We start from the raw sequence: 19,314 nt of genomic DNA on the forward strand, positions 1-19,314 counted from the left end.
GAAGACCTTCGATGAGATGGATTGATTCAGTGACTGGGGTAATGGGGGTAGGTGTGTCGGAGATGGTGAGATTGGCACAAGATAGTGCAGAGTTTAGGGCTGTTGTACATAGGGTCGCTATGAGTCACAGGCAACTCGACAGCACATAACAACCACAACAAAGAAAATGAAAAGTGGTTGCCCGTCTTTCTCCCCCAGAGCCTCTAGTGAATTTGAATTGCCTAAGAGGAAACCCCTCTGGATTAGTTGTATAAACACTAATGTAAATTTTTTAGGTCCTCCATAGGGAATAATAGTGTTATGTCTTGATGTTTGAGGCTATTTCCTAAATCAAGGGTGCATATTTCTTAAAATTGAAGAGCTTCATTAAGTAGTGCCAGACAAAAAAGATATTTTGGAGGGACCCTCATAGCAACCCTCCATCTGGTTTCTGAGGTTGTAAATATTTGTAGGACGAGACTTCCCGTCTTTCTCCACTGGAGCGGCTAGTGGACTCAAAGTGAGCCCCCAAGTTTTCAGTTGACAACCCAATATGTTGCATACTATGAACGCTATAATAATAAAACGTTTTTTGCTGTAAGAAAGTTAGTAGGAAGAATCTATCTTTTTTTATCAACTCACTCAATTTGCTTTATGAGGAGTTGCCATTTTAGGAAGACATTGGAAGTGAAAAAAAATCAGACTAAATATGGGGATATGTTTTGTAAGTGGAATGTATTTCTTAAAGAGTAAAACTGGCAGAAAACAAAACAAAACACATAAAATGTTCTACTGAAAATACCATATTGTTTGAAACTAATCTGTCATTTGAAGATTTACTATGACAAAAATCTAGAAAAAAACGCTTTTAACTATATATAATTTAAAATAGAAAGTAATTATTGCATATTAAATTAAATATATACTTTTAAAGATTTTTATAGATGGTTTATGTTCAGTCACATTCAGGCAGGATTTTAAAGCTGCAGACAGAATTTTGTCGTATCATTGACTATAAAACTCTAACATGGTGATCCTGAACTTGGAGTAACAATTACAACTTCATAGCTAGAATCATTGATCTTTGGTTCAGATAAACTCATTTTCCTGGCAGATTGTAACCTGGTCTGAACCCAAGGTTCGACAGAGTGACCAGCCATCAAAGACTTCTTATTTGCTATACTTGAAAAATAATAGAATTTATTTCACAAGGTTTGTGTGAAGTACAAAAATATGAACATTCATTACTTAAAAAAGAATGGTTTGCACTTTTAAGTAATACGTATTTTTCTTCCTGAGTGTGAAAAGATTTTATTTCTCCATTCTCATATGCATTTTGTTTAGATTCTTAAAAATTGTTTAACTTCTCTTGTTGCTAAAGTTTATGAGTATAATTCACAACATTATTACTTTGCCATAATTTTATTAGCATTAATCGTAAAATTACTTTTTCCTAGGCTGGGGCTGTGAATCCAACTGTAAAGTTTTTTATTGTAAATACAGAATCCCTCAACGGAACCACCAATGCAACTTCTGTACAAATTACGGCTCCTGCTTCCATATTGATAGGGTAAGAATCTTCACTGAATGCTTGGCCTGCAAATAGTTTCAGAGTACTGAGGAAGAATACTCCAAACATGAGTAGCAGACTCATTACAGTCTCCAGGGCTGTCAGCCTCTACTAGCAGTCATTCATTATTTCATTCAGCAACTCTGTGTTGAGCACTAACGCCAATGTGCTCTAGTGATGCAGATTCTAAGTGAACAGAGCAGACGAGATCCAATCCCATGGAGCCTAAGCTCAAATGAAGAGGCAGGCAGTAATCAGATGCAGAAATAAAAATATAAATGTCATATGGTGAAAAATGTTATAAAAAAATTAAAGCAGGTGTCTCAGTTATCTGGTGCTACCGTAACAGAAATACCATAAGCTCTCTAGCTTTCTGAGAAGTGCCCAGAGGCACCTTACTATTCTCGTAAGCCTCTCTCTGAAGGTGTTCAGTTCTCTGGCTCTGTGGATTGGCAAACCTAGCTCCTGTGAAAAGTGCCCGGAGGCACCTCATTCCACCAGAAAGCCCCCTGCTTGAAAGCACTCCTCTCTCTTGCTTCTGGGTTGACTGCTGCATTATTTTGAACTGGTCTTTTTGTTCTCTTTTTATCCTTTCTCTGCTGCTGTGTCTCTCTATCTGAGTCACCTCCAGTGTTGCTTATTTCAAGTACCTCTGAGCCCTCAACAGTACTACCTTTGATATTCAAACTCTACTGACAATCTCTTTAAGGCAATCTAGATTTTTACTTTTCTCTCTCATTGCCATCAGTAGGAACCAAATCATAGCTGACCACCCAGCATGTTTTGGGGAAGTCATGAATTGCAGAGCAGGAGATTGTTCATCTTTCTCCTACAAAGTCAAGGGCAAATTTGAACCACCAGAGAAACATGGACTTTGGGTCAGTAGTGCAACTCCCTACAGAATAGCCAGCAGAGTTTCCTAAATTTTTACTGTAATTGTTGTTGTACCATAGAGTTAGAACCAACCCATTGCTGACCCTCCAGCAGGTTTTCTGATGCAGTTAATCACATAGGAGGAGGTTGTCCATCCTTCTTCCGTAGAGCAGCTGGTGGCTTTGAACCATGTGCTTTCAGGATGGCAGCACAGCTTCTTGCACCTAGGCCCCCAGAGCACCTTTTGGATACTAGTTTTAAAATAATAGTTTTAATACTATTAATTAATAACAGTTTTAATATCATTAGTATCCAAAAATTCTCCAGCCTGTACTCATTACTTAATTCTAAAAATGGTTCCACATATTAAGTATCTGTTAGTACAGCACTCCATTTTTGGTGCCACATTATTAAATATCTAAATTCAACCCTCAAGTTGTAATATATAAGGATGCTATGGGCATAATATTGAATGACCCAGGAAGCATCAAATAAAGATGGAAGGAGTACACAGACTCATTGTACCAGAAATAGCCGGGCGACATACTAGAATTTAATGGAACAACATATGATCAAGAGGCAACAGTGATGAAGGAGGAAGTGCAAGCCTCTCTGAAAGAACTGGCAAAAAAACAAGGCTCCAGGAATTGATGGAATACAAATTGATTCATTTCAACAAACAGATGCTGCTCTGGACATGCTCACTAGGTTATGCCAAAAAACTGGAGGACAATTCCCTCGCCAACTGACTGGCAGAGATCCATATTTATTCCCATTTCAAAAAAGTATATGATCCAACAGAATGTGGAAATTTTGAACATTAATGCTAATTGTGCATTCAAGCAAAATCTTGCTAAAGATGATCCAAAAATGACTGGAACAGTACATAGACAGAAAACTACCAGAAATACAAGCTGGGTTTAAAAGAGGCTGTGGCACTAGAGTCATCATAGTCAATGTCAGTTGTATCTTGGATGAAAGAGAACACTGGGGAAATGTCTATCTGTGTTTCATTGAATATGCCAAGGCATTTGACTGTGTGGATCATAACAAATTGTGACTAACCTCTTGAGAAGAGTGAGAATTTCAGAACGCCTGGTTATGCTCATGCAAAATCTATATACTTGGACAAGAAGCAGTTAGAACAAAATAAGGAAACACGGCATGGTTCAAGATCAGGAAAGGGCATCAGGGATTTATCTGGTCACTTTACTTTTTCAATCTATATATGGAACAGATGATTCAGAAGGCTGGACTTTATGAGAAGGATTGGAAGAAGACTTATCAACAACCTGCATTATGCAGATAACACAACCTTGCTGGCTGAAACTGAAGAGCACCTGAAATTTTTACTGCAGAAGGTGAAGGACAGAAGTCTTCAATATGAATTGGAGCTCAGCATCAAGAAAACAAAGATTCTCACCTCTGGATCAATTGGCAATTCCACGATAAATAGGGAAGAGACCGAGATTTTTAACAATGTCAGCTTGCAGGGCTCCACAATCAACACTCTTGGCACTAGCAGTCAGAAAATCAAAAGACAAATTGAGGGAGCTCTGGTGGCCTGGTGGCAAGATGCTGCACTGCAATCCCAGAGGCACGCGATTCAAATCCACCAGCTACTTTGCTGAAGAAGGAGGAGGCAATCTCCTCCTGTACCAGTCAGATCTGATTTGACGGTACACATAAAAATAATACAATAAAAACAAAATTAAAAAAAAAGACAAATTGCACTGGGAAAGTCTGCTTTTAGGGACCTCTCCAGAGTATTGAAAGGCAATAATGATGTCAGGCTAGAGACTAAGATGCGCCTTATCAAGGCCATGGTCTTCTCAATTACTTGTTATACATCAGAGAGCTGAACAATGACTAAGGATGCCTTTGAGTTGTGGTGCTGGAGAAGAGTCTTGAACATACCATGGACTGCCAAGAGAATAAACAGTTTTGTTTTAGAGAGGGTGAAACCAAGTTGCTCTTTGGAGGCAAAGATCGTGAAGCCCCAGCTAACATACTTTGGGCATATTGCCAGAAGGGACCAGTCCCTAAGAGAAGAACATCATGCTTGGAAAGATGGATGGACAGCACAAGAGAGGGAGACTCTGGATGAGATGGATTGACACAGTGCCTGGGGCAGTGGGGGTAGGTGTGTTGGAAACAGTGAGATTGACTCAGGATAGGACAGTTTTCAGAGCTATTACACATAGAGTTACAGGCACATAACAACAACAGAACTGCTATAATGGAAATACCACAAATGGGATGCCTTAACAAGTAGAAACTTACCCTCTTACAGTTTAGGAGTCTAGACGTCTAAATTCAAAGCACCAGCTCTAGAGGAAGGCTTTGTCTTTGTTGATTCTAGGGGAAGGTCCTTGTCTCCTTTCAGTAACTGGAGACCAGAGTTCCTTAAAGAACTACTAGTCTTGACATTCACCTTCTCGCGGGTGTAGTAAGGTCTCAGCATAGGAATCTCAGATCAAAAAGACATGATATGCCCCGTTCCTCTTTCATGGGAGGAAGTTAGATTTCTCCTTATCTCTTTGCTTCTCCCTCTCATATATTGAAAGATAAAGAGTGAGGCAGTCCACACTCTGGGGGGAAACTGGCCCTTCTTTAGGTCAGAGTTTTGATATCGATTGACTGATCACATCAATTTGCATCATGGGAATGTGCATCTTTACATAGAAGCCAAGTTATATTTATTTCATGACTATCAAACCACTGAGACTGATGGCCCAACCAACTTGACACATATTTTGGGGGGCACAATTTAATTCATGACAGCAGGGTAAAAAGGGTTAGATAGTGTCAGGCCTGCTCAGGTGACATGTGAACAGAGTTGTAAGAATATGGAAGGACCTATCCAAATGGATATCTGGAAGGAAGAGCAAGAGAAATGCAAAGACTTGGCAGAAGAGGATGTTTGGTTACTTCAAAGTACCAGCCAGAAGGCCCAGGTGACTGGAGCAGACCACGGAGTTCTGCCATAATTAGATGTAGAAAAATTCAAGAAAACCATGGATTACATTTCAGGAAGCATAGGAAACCCGTGTTTCAAATGGCACTTGCTTAAATAATCAGTAGTGGTAGCAGTTGCTCTCTAAATCATTATTGTGCTAGTGGAAATATGCCATTAAGTTGGAATGAATTCAAAGCTGAACCTCTAGTAGGTTTTCAGAAGCTATACATTGTACCAGAAGAGACTGCCCATCCTTCTTCCACAAAGCAGCTGGTAAATCTTAAATTGCCAGCTTAATATCAAGAAAACAAAGATTCTCACCACTGGGCCAACTGGCAGAATCATGGTGGATGATGAAGAGATTGAGATTGTAAACAGCTTTCATTTGCTTGGCTCCACTATCAACACTCTTGGCACCAGCAACCAGGAAATTAAAAAACGTACTGCGTTGGCTAAGTCTGCTTTCAGAGATCTCTCCAGAGTACTGAAGAGCAAAGATGTCAGTCTGGAGACTAAGGTGCGCCTGATGCAGGCCATGGTCTTTGCAATCACTTGGCATGCATCAGAGAGATGGACAATGACTAGGAATGATAAAAGGAGAATTGATGTCTTTGAGCTGTGGTGTTGGAGAAAAGTGTTGAACATACCACAGACTGCTAAGAGAATGAACAGGTTCATCCTGGAGAGGGTTAAACCAGGCTGCTACTTGGAGGCAAGGATTCTGAAGCTTTGTCTGACATACTTTGGACATGTTGCAGGGAAGGACCAATCCTGCGAGAGGGACATCACGCTTGGGAGGGTGGAGGGACAGCGCAGGAAAATAAGACCCTCAATGAGATGCATTGATTTAGTGACTGGGGTAATGGGTGTTAGTGTGTCAGAGACAGTAAGATTAGCACAGACCAGACCAGGGTGTAGGGGGCTGTTGTAGACAGGTTTGCTGTGAGTTGCAGGCAACTCGACGGCACATAACAACAACAACAACAACTTTTGGGTTGGTAATGCAACCTCTTATGCACCAGGCCGCCAGAGCTCCCTATATTAACAACCATTAGTAACTTAAGAGTTTTCCATTAAGCACCTCCAACCCCTAACTGATTTTCCTGTAAAGGTGACTTTTGGGTGCAGTATATGGTCCTCCAGTAGCCTGTTATAAAAAATATTGCTTTTGCGTTTAAGTAACGAGTTCTAGGGGTAGATGGGCAATCTTCTCTCATGCAATGTATAGCCTTTGAAAACGTGTTGGAGGGTCAGCTGTGAGTTGGTTCCAATTCCATGGCAACAACTTTGACTTGAGCACACTTTGAGAGTCCCTGGATTGCACAAATGTGTTTGGCTGTTCACAGTGGGGGCTCAAGTCCACGCAGAGATGCCTCAGTAGAAAGACCTGTCAATCTACTCCATAAAGATCAGTCATTAAAAGTTCTACCATGACACACATGGGTTTCATGAGTTGAGATTGATTTGACAAAAACTGGGGTTGTTTTGGGTTTTTAAGCCCATATTGAGCCCTCATCTAAAGCACAGGGTTTATCATATTAAAGTTTAACATAACTGTTTACAACCACTGTTCCTCTGTGTCTATTATGTAGATAAAAAAAAGTAGAGACTAACAAAATGACCAAATAGAAACTTTAACTGAAATCTGTCTCTCTGACTTGAGAGTACGAGCTATTAAGCACTGTGCCTCTCTCTTTGTGAGTGCTGCTAGTACCCACAGCTCCTGTGGGGACGTGTCCTCTCTCCCTAGGCTTGCATTACCTTTGCAGAGTGTCAGGTATGCTGTAAGCTTTACTCTGTGGTTATGAATTCATTGACTTGGCCAGAAATGTCTAGATTTACTTATTCATTCCAGGGTACAAATTAATATCAGAAAATTAAAGGGTTTGGGTTGTTGTTGTTGCATTTTCCCTGTATTTGCTCAAGAGTATTAAAAAAAACCCATACTCAGATTTTTAAAATCTGCTCTGTGGTTCTGCTTACCCCCACTACCAGCCATCTCGTCAGTGAACACTGGTTCAGCATGTATTATTTACATTCACGAACACCCACAGCCTTTACTGTGACACCAAGATTAACTATGACTTTAGGTCGCACAGAAAGTTAGTATTGAAATGAGGAATAGCAGAGAGAGGCCTGGAGACTACCTGGCCAGAATATCTGAGTAATAGACTTCCTATATTTTGAGCGCTGATTGTGGGCATGGCCCCTGCCTTGTGTTCTGTTTGTGTGGTCTTGTTTATTCCCCATAACCCCTTTTGGACCATTTTATAGCCATTTTACAGACTAAGGAACAAAAGCTTTTCCACTTCAAAGTCACTTTGCAAACGAAAGTTGTAAAGTGCCAAGCTCAGGAATCTTAAATATGTCTAAGGGATTGCTTTCCACTCTATCTGAATTAATCATTGCATTTTCATTCTTTGTGATTCTTTACCTTGCACGTGAAGGTGAAGGTGGCTTCCTTCACCAAGTCTACTCTGTGTTGAATGTATTTTATCAAATAATCTCTTTTGGACACACTATCAGAATGTGCTCTGTAAGGTATTCAAATTCCACCTTGGTCTCTGTTAGCATCAGCAAGGTTGCAGCTTTTACATAACCAGGCTCTAATTCCTCTGGTGGAAAGTTCTAGAAGATTGTGGAGAACCATCTTTGGTCACATGCTAAAGCACAGCAGTGCCAAATTAACCCAGAAATAGACAGCTTTCTCTGTCATGTTGATTTTCTTTTGGGTTTTGGGTTGTGTTTTTTTTAAATTGCCATAAAGTTGGAATTGACACATAACTGATATTCCTTGGCTTTCTGAAGCTGTAAATTGCACTGGAAGAGATTGCCCATCTTTCTCCTCAGGAATTGCTAGTGGATTTGAACTTCCATAGCCACATGGCCTTTGTGTTAGCCACACATCTTCCTTCATACTACACCACTAGAATTTGGTAATCTCCTATTTCTGGTAATCCAAAGCCTTAAAGCATCTGCAAGGGAGCCCTGGTGAGCAGGTCAAGTGTTAGGCTGCTGAAAAGTCCTCTGTTGCAATGCACATCTGCTCCACAAAAGAAAAGCAGGCAATCTCTCCCTTTAAGATTTACAGCTTTGATGACCGTCTTCAGTATAGTCTGTGTGAACATCTATTCCTCAAAAGCTTGATGGAGGATTGTGGCAAGAAGCTGCACTGCAATCCCAGAGGTGTGCGGTTCAAATCCACCAGATGCTTTGCTGGAGAAGGAGGAAAAATCTCCTGTACCAGTCAAATCTGATTTGACGGTACACACACACACACACACACACAAATAATAAAAATTAAATAATTTTTAAAAAAAAACCTAACAAAAAAACCCTGAGTAGTTCCCTAAAAAACCCCAAAAACTCTTGATGGAGGATTACTGTGAGTCAGAATCAACTCAAAGACCATGGATTTGGGTTGGTTTGATTTTTGCATGATCATTATGTGAACATTGCTCTTTTGAGAAAAAATGAAAAGGGAATGTGGTCCAGTTTCCAAGACACCAGACTGAACTAAGTCAGTATTTTCCTGTATACTCTAGTCAGGTAGAGAGAAGTTCAGATTATAAAAATGCAACATATTCTCTAGTTCTATTGTCATTGTGTCTTTTCATTTAAATCTTCAATCCAACTAGACTGCACATTTTTTATTCATGGTGTGAGGTTGGGATAAAGCTTGAAGTCTTCCTAAATGACTCTTCAGTTAATCTAGTTCATTTATGGAACGGCCCCTCTGTTTCCCAATAATATAAAATGCCAGACTTGTCCTGGACTAAATTAGCACACAGATCCAGGTCTGTCTCTAGACTCTTCCTGTTGTTGAGTTCTCATTTATACTTATTCATCATTGCCACAGAGACCCTGGTCTTGCCATTAGGTCTCCTTAAATTGCCATTACCAAAACCAACAAATGATCTTTGCCAGCAGCGCCACTCATTATAGCCAACTACACCCTCAGCCATTACGTTCCAAAATTGTCATTAGCTACCAGAGAATAAAGTTCTATCCTGAAGTACAATGTTGTGAGAGATAGGATATTATCCATATGCATACAAGGATGCACCAACAACTAGAGCCAAAGAAGAAGTTGAAGAGTTTTACCAAATTTGGCAGTCTGAAATTGATCAAATATGCAATCAAGATGCATTAATGATAACTGGTGACAAGAATGCAAAAGTTGGAAGCAATGAAGAAGGGATGGTAGCTGGAAACCACAGACTGGATGACAGAACTAAGAACAGAAATAGAATGGTTAAATTCTGTACGTTCAATGATTTATTCACGTAAAAAAAAAATAATGATGACTTTACCCATGGACCTCACCTGACGGACTGCACAGGAATCAGATTCCACATCTGTGGAAGGAATCATTGGAGAAGCTCAATATCATCAGTCAAATCCAGGCCAAGTGCTAACTCTGGAACAGATCATCAACTACTCATACACAAGTTCAAACTGAGACTGAAGAAAAGTCCATGAGAACAAATGTTTGAGTCAATCCCACCTGAATTTAAAAATTATCTTAACAATAGGTTTGAAGTACAAACACCAAATTAAGTTGTGGAATAACATAAAAAATATAATTTACAAAGAGAGCAAAGGATCTTTACAAGAACAGAGGAGAAAGAAGAAAAACCTGGAATGGATGTCAGAAGAGATTCTGAAAATTAAACTAAAATGTTGAGAAGCCAAAACAAAGAAAAGAGATGCTGAAGTAGAAGATCAAAAAGCAGCTGGAAAAGACAAAGCAAAGTATGATAATGAAATGTGCAGAGAGGTAGAATTGGAGAATTAAAAGGGAAGAACTTGCTTCAGCCTTTCTTAAGCTGAAAGAAGTGAAAAACAGTCCAAAAGGCATGCGATTCGAGGCCACCAGCTGCTTTACAGGAGAAGGATAAGTAATTTCCTACCATTCAACTAACCGTGTCTTAAAAATCTGTCAGTTGGTTGCTACTTTACAGTACACCACCACCACAACAATAAAGTCAAGATGGGTTAAGTGCTGGACTGCTGACCAAAACGTTGACAGTATGAATGGTTGGAGAAGCACTCTATAAGACAAAAATAAGGCAGTTTTTCTACAAGAGCACTGGTGGCTTGGTGGTAAGAAGTTGCATTGCAAACACAGAGGCTCACTCTTTGAGGTCACCAGTTGCTCTGTAAGAGAAAGATGGACAGTGCCTTCTCATGAGATTTACCGCCTCTAAAAACCCACTGGAGGGTCAGTTATGAGTCAGTTCCACGTGAATCACACACAACAACAACAGCTCCTATAAAGATTTACAGACTTGGAACCCTATGGGGCACTCACTGCACTAGTATTGGGGTGCTAACAATCAGAATTAATTTAAGGGTTGTAGGGGTTTTATTTTTATGGCAATATGGAAAATTCAAAGTAATTAAGGAAAAACCATATGTAATACAATATCAAATATCTTGTTTTACTTTGAACAATTGCTTTCAGTCACTTCACATTCCTTACGGAAAGATTTCATTCAGTAAGACAAGTTCTACAAGGTAGAGGCCAAACTTATCACAAGCTCCTGGTAATATTCTTGACATAAGATCTGCTCTAGCAATATTTGTAGAGTACATTAATAGACAACCAATGAATGAATGCATGGATAGATCAGGTGGATTGTATGTATATATGCAATAGAGTTTCACACAGCCAGTACCAAAGATGACCATCAAAATGACCTTACATAGCAATCCCTCTTTCTTTCCTCCTCTCAGCCATGTCCTCATTCTTTAACTTGATGCTTAAAGATTGGAAAGGGTGTGTTCTGCTAAGGTGACCGCATCCACTATATGCTCCAAGGCCAGGGGCCACTGACATCTAGCTTTTTGGAGGTATACAATAGAGAAAGAGATTACTGAAGTCTCTGAAAAGTTGATGTTTGGCATAGAAAGGAAGCACATTGTGGTTTGGGGTATCTCAGAAAACAAAGAAATGAGATTGAAATACCCTGGGAGGTCAGTGACACCTGCTGGGTAGCAAGAAAGGAGGTTAGATTAGGCTCTCAATGCTGTGGGGGCTACAGCCTTCAGATATGCTCCATATCACCCCAGCCATTCCTCTCTTGGCTATCTGTCAGGGGACCCGAAGGATTGGCATTCAGATCAGAGCAGAGAGTGGCACAGAGCCTGAGACCAGCATTGGCAGTACACTCGCTTCTGCCCGCCGTGATTCGCTGAATTAATCACTCCAGGGTCTGCAAGTGCTCTTCACAGCATATTTCTAATATGCTTTCTAGTTGGTAAACACATGCCTCACTTAAAGGATCCTTAATGTACCAAAAAAAACATTTATACAACTCTGTACTGATTAGGGGCATTAAGGCCACCACTCAATGCATTTTCTAAGGTGGGCAAGGCAGTTTACAGAGGGATTTGCCAGTTTCATTTTCAAAAACAATCTCTGTCAGTGCATTTAAATACAATGTGCTTTATAAAATTCAGCTTACACACAACTCTCCAGGAATAAATAGAGTTCACTGAGCAAAGAATGCCATGCTTAAAAGAGGGAAAAGAATGAAGCTAGTTAACAAAGGGATGGGTGGAGGTTCTCCAGAGGGAGCATCACATAGTGACTGAGAACATTAATTCTGAAGGCAACTGCCAGAGAGAAGGCTGACTCAACTCCCACCAGTGAGAGGCCTTGGGCAGGTTATTTAAACTTTGTGCTTCAGTTTCCTACTCTGCAAAATGCATACTATAACAGTACCTGCCACTTAGAGTGGTGGTGAACTTTTCTAGAAAGCACTTAGAACATTCCTGGCACACACAAGGCTCCATCTAAGTGTGAATTCTTATAATTATGTCCAGAAATTACTCCACTGCTTTAGTACTAAAATAAATCACGCTGAAGCTCCTTGGACTAGTCCCATTCCAGCAGTTCTAAAAGCTGGTGGTTGCATCACTGTGTCTAACTTGCAAAAAGCAGTCACAAAGCTCAGAGATCAGCCTGCATGCCCTTCCTCTCCCACTCTCTCCCAGTCGTTATGTAACAAAAGTCTACTCAATATTTACTTCTCTGTTTTTGCAGAATAAAACTGGCATGTAGTACAAAGCATATTTCTAATTTTGCTTTCTGCTTTTTCTGGTTTTAAGTGGGGACTTAAATATGTTGGTGATAATTACAAATGAATTGTTGATTTCCTTTTTGTTTTTATTGTGTTTTCTTTTTCACTCATTGACAGCTCTGCTCAGGACTGGGTTAGGCACCCCTACTCTGTCTCCCCTTCATCCTCAATCTTAGGGGATACTGCAGCAGCTCAAGAAAAGAACATTTCAAATGTGACTAGTCATTCCATCAGTCACCTCCCTTTATTGAGTACTTGCAGGGTGCATAGTTCAGTTCACCCTGGGCTGGGGAGATTGACAGAGGTAGTGGGGAATACAAGTTCATTAGCCTTTGATCTAGAAGTGGGCAGGGAGGATACGTACTGCCTGTGAATGTCTTGACTAGCTTCCCAAATTCCATTACTCAGTGTTTTCAAATGGGCAAAGTTAGTTTATCTTGGGATCTAAACCTAGAGTATAATTTATGGTATTTAATAGATAAAGCAAGGAGCCCTGGTGGTGCAGTGACTATGTCAGCAGGGGCTAAAAGTTTTGAGCCCATCTATCACTCTGCAGAAGAAACACATGGCAGTCTGCTCCTGTAAAGGTTTACAGCTTTGGAAAACCTCCAGAGCAGGTCTGTTCTGTCCTTGTAAAGTCTCTATTAATCAGCATCGATGCCATGGCAAAGAGTTTAACATAAAGCTACTTAATACTGGTGAACCATGTTAAAATCACTTTAAATGATCCCCTCCCCTTTCCACTTCTCTGTTCCCACAACTAGAAAACTTAAAAAAAAAAAAAAAAGAAAGAAAATATCTCTGAAGTCCAAGGTTATAGCTTATGTCCATGGAACCCTTCAACATTGTGTTCATGTGTGGGAAGCAATTTGTTGTTACTTTCTCCCATAATTTCCTTTCCTCTTCCCAGAGAGAGGTACGTAATTTATTGGATCTTAAGAAACAAACAGGGAAAAGCTACTGGTAGAGAACAGGGTAAATATACCAACGCCTAGGGACCCTACCCAGCTTGCCACTTGTTCCACTGTGGTTCTCAGTAAAAGCAGTTGTGAGATCTTGAACAAGTTACTTAAACACCCTGCATTTCAGTTGTAAATGGCTCAGTTATTAGAACCATAGCATTTCATGATGTGGGAAAACAACATGGAATTAAAACCTCAGTGTTTCACAGTAACATATGTGCACTCACCCTCTGAAGGCTGCTTTTGTGCTACAAGGGCAGGGCTGAGTAGTTGTGACTGAAAAAAAAGACTTGTCTCCTCTAAAATATTTACTTTCTGGACCTTAATTGAAAACGTTTGTGGGTTCTTGGTCTGGAAGATGAATGAAAAAGCTTTGTTGTCTATTCATCCTTTGCATATGTCCATTCCCATTTGCAAGTATTTATCGTCTGTCCTGGGTAAGACTTATTTGCCTTGAGATTTCATGTACTGACTTGACATTGGGTTCAATGAGATGAGTGCACCTCTGCTCCTGGCCACATAAAAAAAGACATTCCATGCTCAGACCCTGAGAAGTGGCAGCTTGTGATAAACTCCAAGTGAAAGGGGACAGTTGTGCAGGAGGACGGTGCTTTCAGAACCTCATCAATGAACATAGGGATGTTTGAGCTAAGATTCACTTTTGGTGGGAGTGCAAAATGGTGCAACCACTCTGCAAAGCAGTATGGTGCTTTCTCAAAAAGTTGGGAATAGAACTTCCATTTGACCCAACAATTCTACTACTAGGAATAAACCCTAAAGAAACCAGAACTTCCACCCAAACGGATACATTCACACCCATGTGTATTGTTGCATTTTTCACAATAGCAAAGAGATGGAAGCAATCCAAGTACCCATAAACAAATGATTGGACAGAGAAGTTGTGGTCTATTCACACAATGGAATACTGTGCAGCACTGAAAAATAAGGATATCATAAAATATTATACAAAATGGGTGACCATGGAGGACGTTATGCTGAATGAAATAGCTCAGTCACAAAAGGACAAATACTGCATAATGCAACTATTATAAAACGGGACTGACATGGGCATTGGAGGAAACTAAGAAGAGGGGATAGATAATGAACGCTGCATTTAAATAGATGAGGGAAAGAACTGTCTAAAAGAAATATATGATTAGGTATTATCTGCATGACGATAGTCCAGAATAAGAGGTGTACAGCAAAGTAGACTAGGGGGTGGGAGGGAGGGAGGAAATTGTGCTGCAATGAGAGAATCTTTTTAAAGAGAAAAGCAAACTGGTGGGGTAAGGAGGAAAATGTACAACAATGAATGAATGAATGAAAATCCAAGTTTTCTGTAAACTTTCATTAAAATATCAATTTTTAAAAAGAAAATTAAAAAAAAAAAAAACAAAACAAACAACCCAAAGGTTGAAGAGTGGTAGTTGTTTCAGACTTTGGATGGGGGGAGGGCAAAGATAAGGATGATGCTGGGAAACTTCATGGGGTTTTTGAAGTTTAGTATCTATTGAAACACATCAGTTATTTTTCGTTTCATTGTGGTAAAATGTATACAACAAAATGTTTTTAATAATTTAACCATCTAAGTGTGTAGCCTTCAGTATGGACTAAGGCTCAACGTCAAGAAGACAAAGATTCTCGCCACTGGACCAATTGGCAGCGTCAGGATGGATGACGAAGAGATTGAGAGTGTTCACAGCTTCAGTTTGCTCGGCTCCACAGTCAACACTCTTGGTACCAGCAGTCAGGAAATCAAAAAGCATATCGCGATGGGAAAGTCTGCTGTTAGGGACCTCTCAAAGGTACTCAGGAGCAACAGTGTCTCTCTGGAGACTAAGGTGCGCCTGATACAGGTCATGGTATTTGCAATCGCTTGTTATGCGTCAGAGAGTTGGACAATGACTAGGGAGGACAGAAGGAGAGTGGATGCTTTTGAGCTGTGGTGCTGGAGAAGGGTACTGAATGTACCCTGGACTGCCAGGAAAACAAACAGATTCATCTTGGAGAGGATTAAACCAAGCTACTCCTTGGAGGCAAGGATTCTGGGGCTTCATCTGACATACTTTGGACATGTTGCCAGGAGGGACGGGTCCTTGGAGAGGGGGATCATGCTTGGGAGGGTGGAGGTACAGCGCAGGAGGGGAAGACCCTCTATGAGATGGATTGATTCAGTGACTGGGGTAATCGGGATGGGTGTGTCAGAGGCAGTGCGGTTGGCGCAGGATAGAGCAGGGTTTAGGGCTGTTGTGCATAGGGTCGCTATGAGTCAGAAACGACTCGATGGCACATAACAACAACAACACAAGTGTGTAATTCAGTGGCATTCATAGCATTTACTGTGCTGTGCAACTGTCATTGTTCTTTGTTCCCGAATGCTTTTTATATCCTTTAATCTATAAAAGTCAGTGCAGGAAAGGAAGACCCCGAATGACATGGATTGACACCGTGACAGTGGCAATGGGGACAGGTGGGCAAGAGATGGTGAGACTGGCTCAGAATAGGGGAGAGTTCAGGGTTATTATTCATAGGGTTACTATGAATTGTCATCAACTCAATGACCAATAATCCATAAATCCCCTCCTCCAATCATCTTTTGTTTCTATGAATTTGCCTATTCTAGGTATTTTATGTAATTGGGACCATAAAGTATTTGTCCTTTTTTGTCTGACTTATGTCGCTCAGCATAATATGGGCAGTGTCCAGCCATGCTGTAGCACATGTGAGCACTTCATTATGCCTCTGTAATACTCAGCTGTATTTTTTTTCCAACTTTCATGGGCCATTTCTACTACTGGGCTCTTATGAATAACACTTTGGTGAATATAGTTATAATATACTTACATTCGTGCATTTCCTTTCTCGGGCTATAGACGTAGGAGTGGTATTACCAGATCATATAGTGATTCTATGTTTAGCTTCTTTTGGAGGAACCAATTTATACTCACTGCTATCAAGTAGGTTTTGACTCACAGCAACCCTATAGGATAGAATAAAGCTATCTTAAGGCTGTAAATATTTATGGAAGCAGACTGTGTCAACTTTCTCCCTTGGGACAGATGTTGGATTTGAACCACTAACTTTTGGATTAGCAGCCTGATGCTTAACATACTGTGCTAAATAGGGGAAAGGACTGCAATGGTCATGGATTCATATTTATAGAATGGCTTAGTGTCCCAAGACCTCCACTGATCTAACCTATTCAGTACTCTCAGCTATCAGAGAAGGTAGTGAAGTTGTCAGAGAGGATTACAGTAATTGTCCCGGAGCCTAATTCATCCCAAGTATTCAAGAATCTGTTTTATAATTTAATGTCTTTAGAGATGGCAGGAAGAGGGAGTCATCTGTGAGTTCTAGGGAACTCCACAGAGCTACCTAGGACACAACAGTCAGGAAGAGGTTTTCTCCTTCCTTCCATACTGCATTCGACAGACATTGAATAAGTCTCTACTTAAGCGAAGCAGTCTGCCTCTCCCTGGGGATACCCCTAAGAACAAGGCAGATGTGGACGCTGTTGTAAGAGAGCTTGCAGCCAGGCAATGACAGGTGGAAAGGTGGAGCACAGGTTGTGAAGGAAATAGCAAAGCTGGAGAAGAATGTGTGTGTGTGTGTGTGTGTGTGTGTGTGAAGGGAGGGAAGGTTTTGAAGAGGAGGGTAACAGGAACTAGAAGGAATAAGATTGCTTTGGAATCTTCTGAAGAAAGGGAGGAAGCCTTGAAGTAATCATTGGAGAGGAGTGACTTAACCATAACCATTCAAAGTTATGCAAGAGACAAACGTAAAGAACTATCCATAGCAAATAACATGGGGCACAAGCAGAAGAGTAAATAATGAATTTCATCTATTTTGCTATAAATCAGAAAGTGGCTCCAAACCAACAAAAAAAAATTTTTTTCAAGTTATGTGCTGGAGGAAGTGCTGGAGATAGCTCTCCTTATGTAAACTTATGTTCAAATACCACAAGGTTCTTTTGATTTCTTCACACAGTTCATGTTTTGATTCTTACAAATAGCATTTTAGAACATAATTCTTTGTTTTTCAAAACCTGTGGAGTTATGAGTGGATTCTTTTTCTCCATTTGAAAATGAAGTTGAGAAAAAGGTCAGCTGTAGTTTCACCCGAAGAGGAAAATTTTTCCTTTAGAAGCACGTCAAATTACCAGAAAATCCTCAAATTGCAGCTTCTGCCCTTGACCTCACCACATTGCTCCTTTAAGATAGCAGGAAGAAGATGAAAAAACACCACCCGCACTCCCTGGCCCAGTAAAGGCCAAGTTAGGGGCTTGAGAAAACCCTAATGCATGATTAGAGTCACAAATAGGATGCTAGCCACTCTTTCTCCTGTTAGATTTATTTTTTATTTCCATTCCAAGTTGAACTGCACTTTAAGCTTTAAGGAAAGGTGAATATTGTGATACTAAGTTATTTCTACGGCAGATTAAAATTGTACTTTCCATTAAAATAGATTTCCGTGTGGCAGAGGAAAGTTTATACAGGTTCCAGTAGAAAATTTAACTTCCCCCCCTGCTTTCCTTTCCCCTTTTCTCTCTCTCTTCCCTTCCTTCCTCTCTGCTTCTTTCCCCTTTCCCCGCTTTCTCTTCCAGAGAACATTACTTGTGTGATGTGACGTGGGCAACCCCAGAAAGGATCTCTCTGCAGTGGCTCAAGAGAATTCAGAACTATTCTGTGATGGATATCTGTGACTATGACAAATCCAGTGAGAGATGGACATGCTCAGTGGTAAGACTGAACAGGAATGCTCTACTTCTAAAGCTACCAGGATGGGATCCGGAAGCAGATGAATGTTGGGCATCAAGAAATGAAGTTTGAGACACTATTCTTTCTGACTCTGTGTCTGATCCCAAAGGAGTCATGAGTCATGACTAATTTTTAGGCAATCTGGTATGTGGTAATGCTTCTTTCTCCTTCATTGAGTCATACTCCTTTAGTTAAGATGCTAGTACTGCAAAAGAGGTGATTAAAAACCCAGCAAGTAGAATCTGATGTCAAAATTCAGAAGGTCAAAGAGGACCAGGAACTGCAGGTCAATGATAAGTATTTCTATAGAAAAAGTACAAGGGATGAGGAAGAGCTGCTGATGAGGCTATAAATCGTTACCATACTGTGACTAATTCAAAGCAATGAATAGCGTTAAGACTTACATTGATAACCACCAGTCTGTTTCCAGATGGTGGAAAACATGGAAACAAACTTGATGTGCTAGCAATTTCTGTCTGGTGTCTAGGCGGTCCAGCCAGGCTTCTGGAGCTGGAATAAAGGCCCTGTGGGAGCCTGTGGGTAAGTTTTGGGCTTTCAGCTCCTTCAGGAGAGGTAGAACCTGGTAGAAGGTTGCAAATAGTGAAAACACTTCTGCAAGATACCTTTCCTAATAAAGGGAGCTCCCCTCCCTACTCTTATCTTGCTTGATCACAAGGCAGATTCTCAGCTTCTCTCATTTGATTCAGTCATTCACTTATTGAATGCCCTGTGGCACAGTACTTAAGTGTTTAGCTGATAATTATAATGTTGGCAGTTCAAACTCACCAGACATTCCATGGGAGAAAGATGTGACAGTGTGTTTCTGTAAAGACTACAACTTTGAAAAATCTCATGAAACACTTCTACTGGGTCCTGAATATCACTATGAGACAGGATCGACCCTATAGCAACAGGTTTTATGTTTTTGTTTTTTTTTTTTAAAAAAAAATCAGTTAGAATGCCTATGTGCAAAATGTTCATCTCCTAGTTGGGAATGTCATTATGAAAATAATTATCGTTTGCCATATATTGAACACACCACATACTAGACTGAGTGGAGGTTGGCAGTGAGATTAAGTGGCTTGCTCAGGTAATGTAACACAGTCAGAAATAAAAAAAAAAAACA

General features: G+C 40.4%; 1 protein-coding gene across 1 annotated transcript in view; it reads left to right on the forward strand.

Annotated features, from left to right (window-relative positions):
- The window catches only part of DPP4 (dipeptidyl-peptidase 4), a 118,285-nt gene that overhangs the window by 50,208 nt on the left and 48,763 nt on the right, over positions 1 to 19,314 (forward strand). Inside the window, exons 10-11 of the mRNA XM_006879485.1 lie at positions 1,437 to 1,549; positions 18,035 to 18,170. Of these exons, the coding sequence (XP_006879547.1) occupies positions 1,437 to 1,549; positions 18,035 to 18,170 (249 nt within the window). The remainder of the gene's footprint in view (positions 1 to 1,436; positions 1,550 to 18,034; positions 18,171 to 19,314) is intronic.

This window comes from Elephantulus edwardii, unplaced genomic scaffold (assembly GCF_000299155.1).
Source record: "Elephantulus edwardii isolate Elephantulus edwardi_28Jun2011 unplaced genomic scaffold, EleEdw1.0 scaffold00003, whole genome shotgun sequence".
Lineage (NCBI taxonomy): Eukaryota > Metazoa > Chordata > Mammalia > Macroscelidea > Macroscelididae > Elephantulus > Elephantulus edwardii.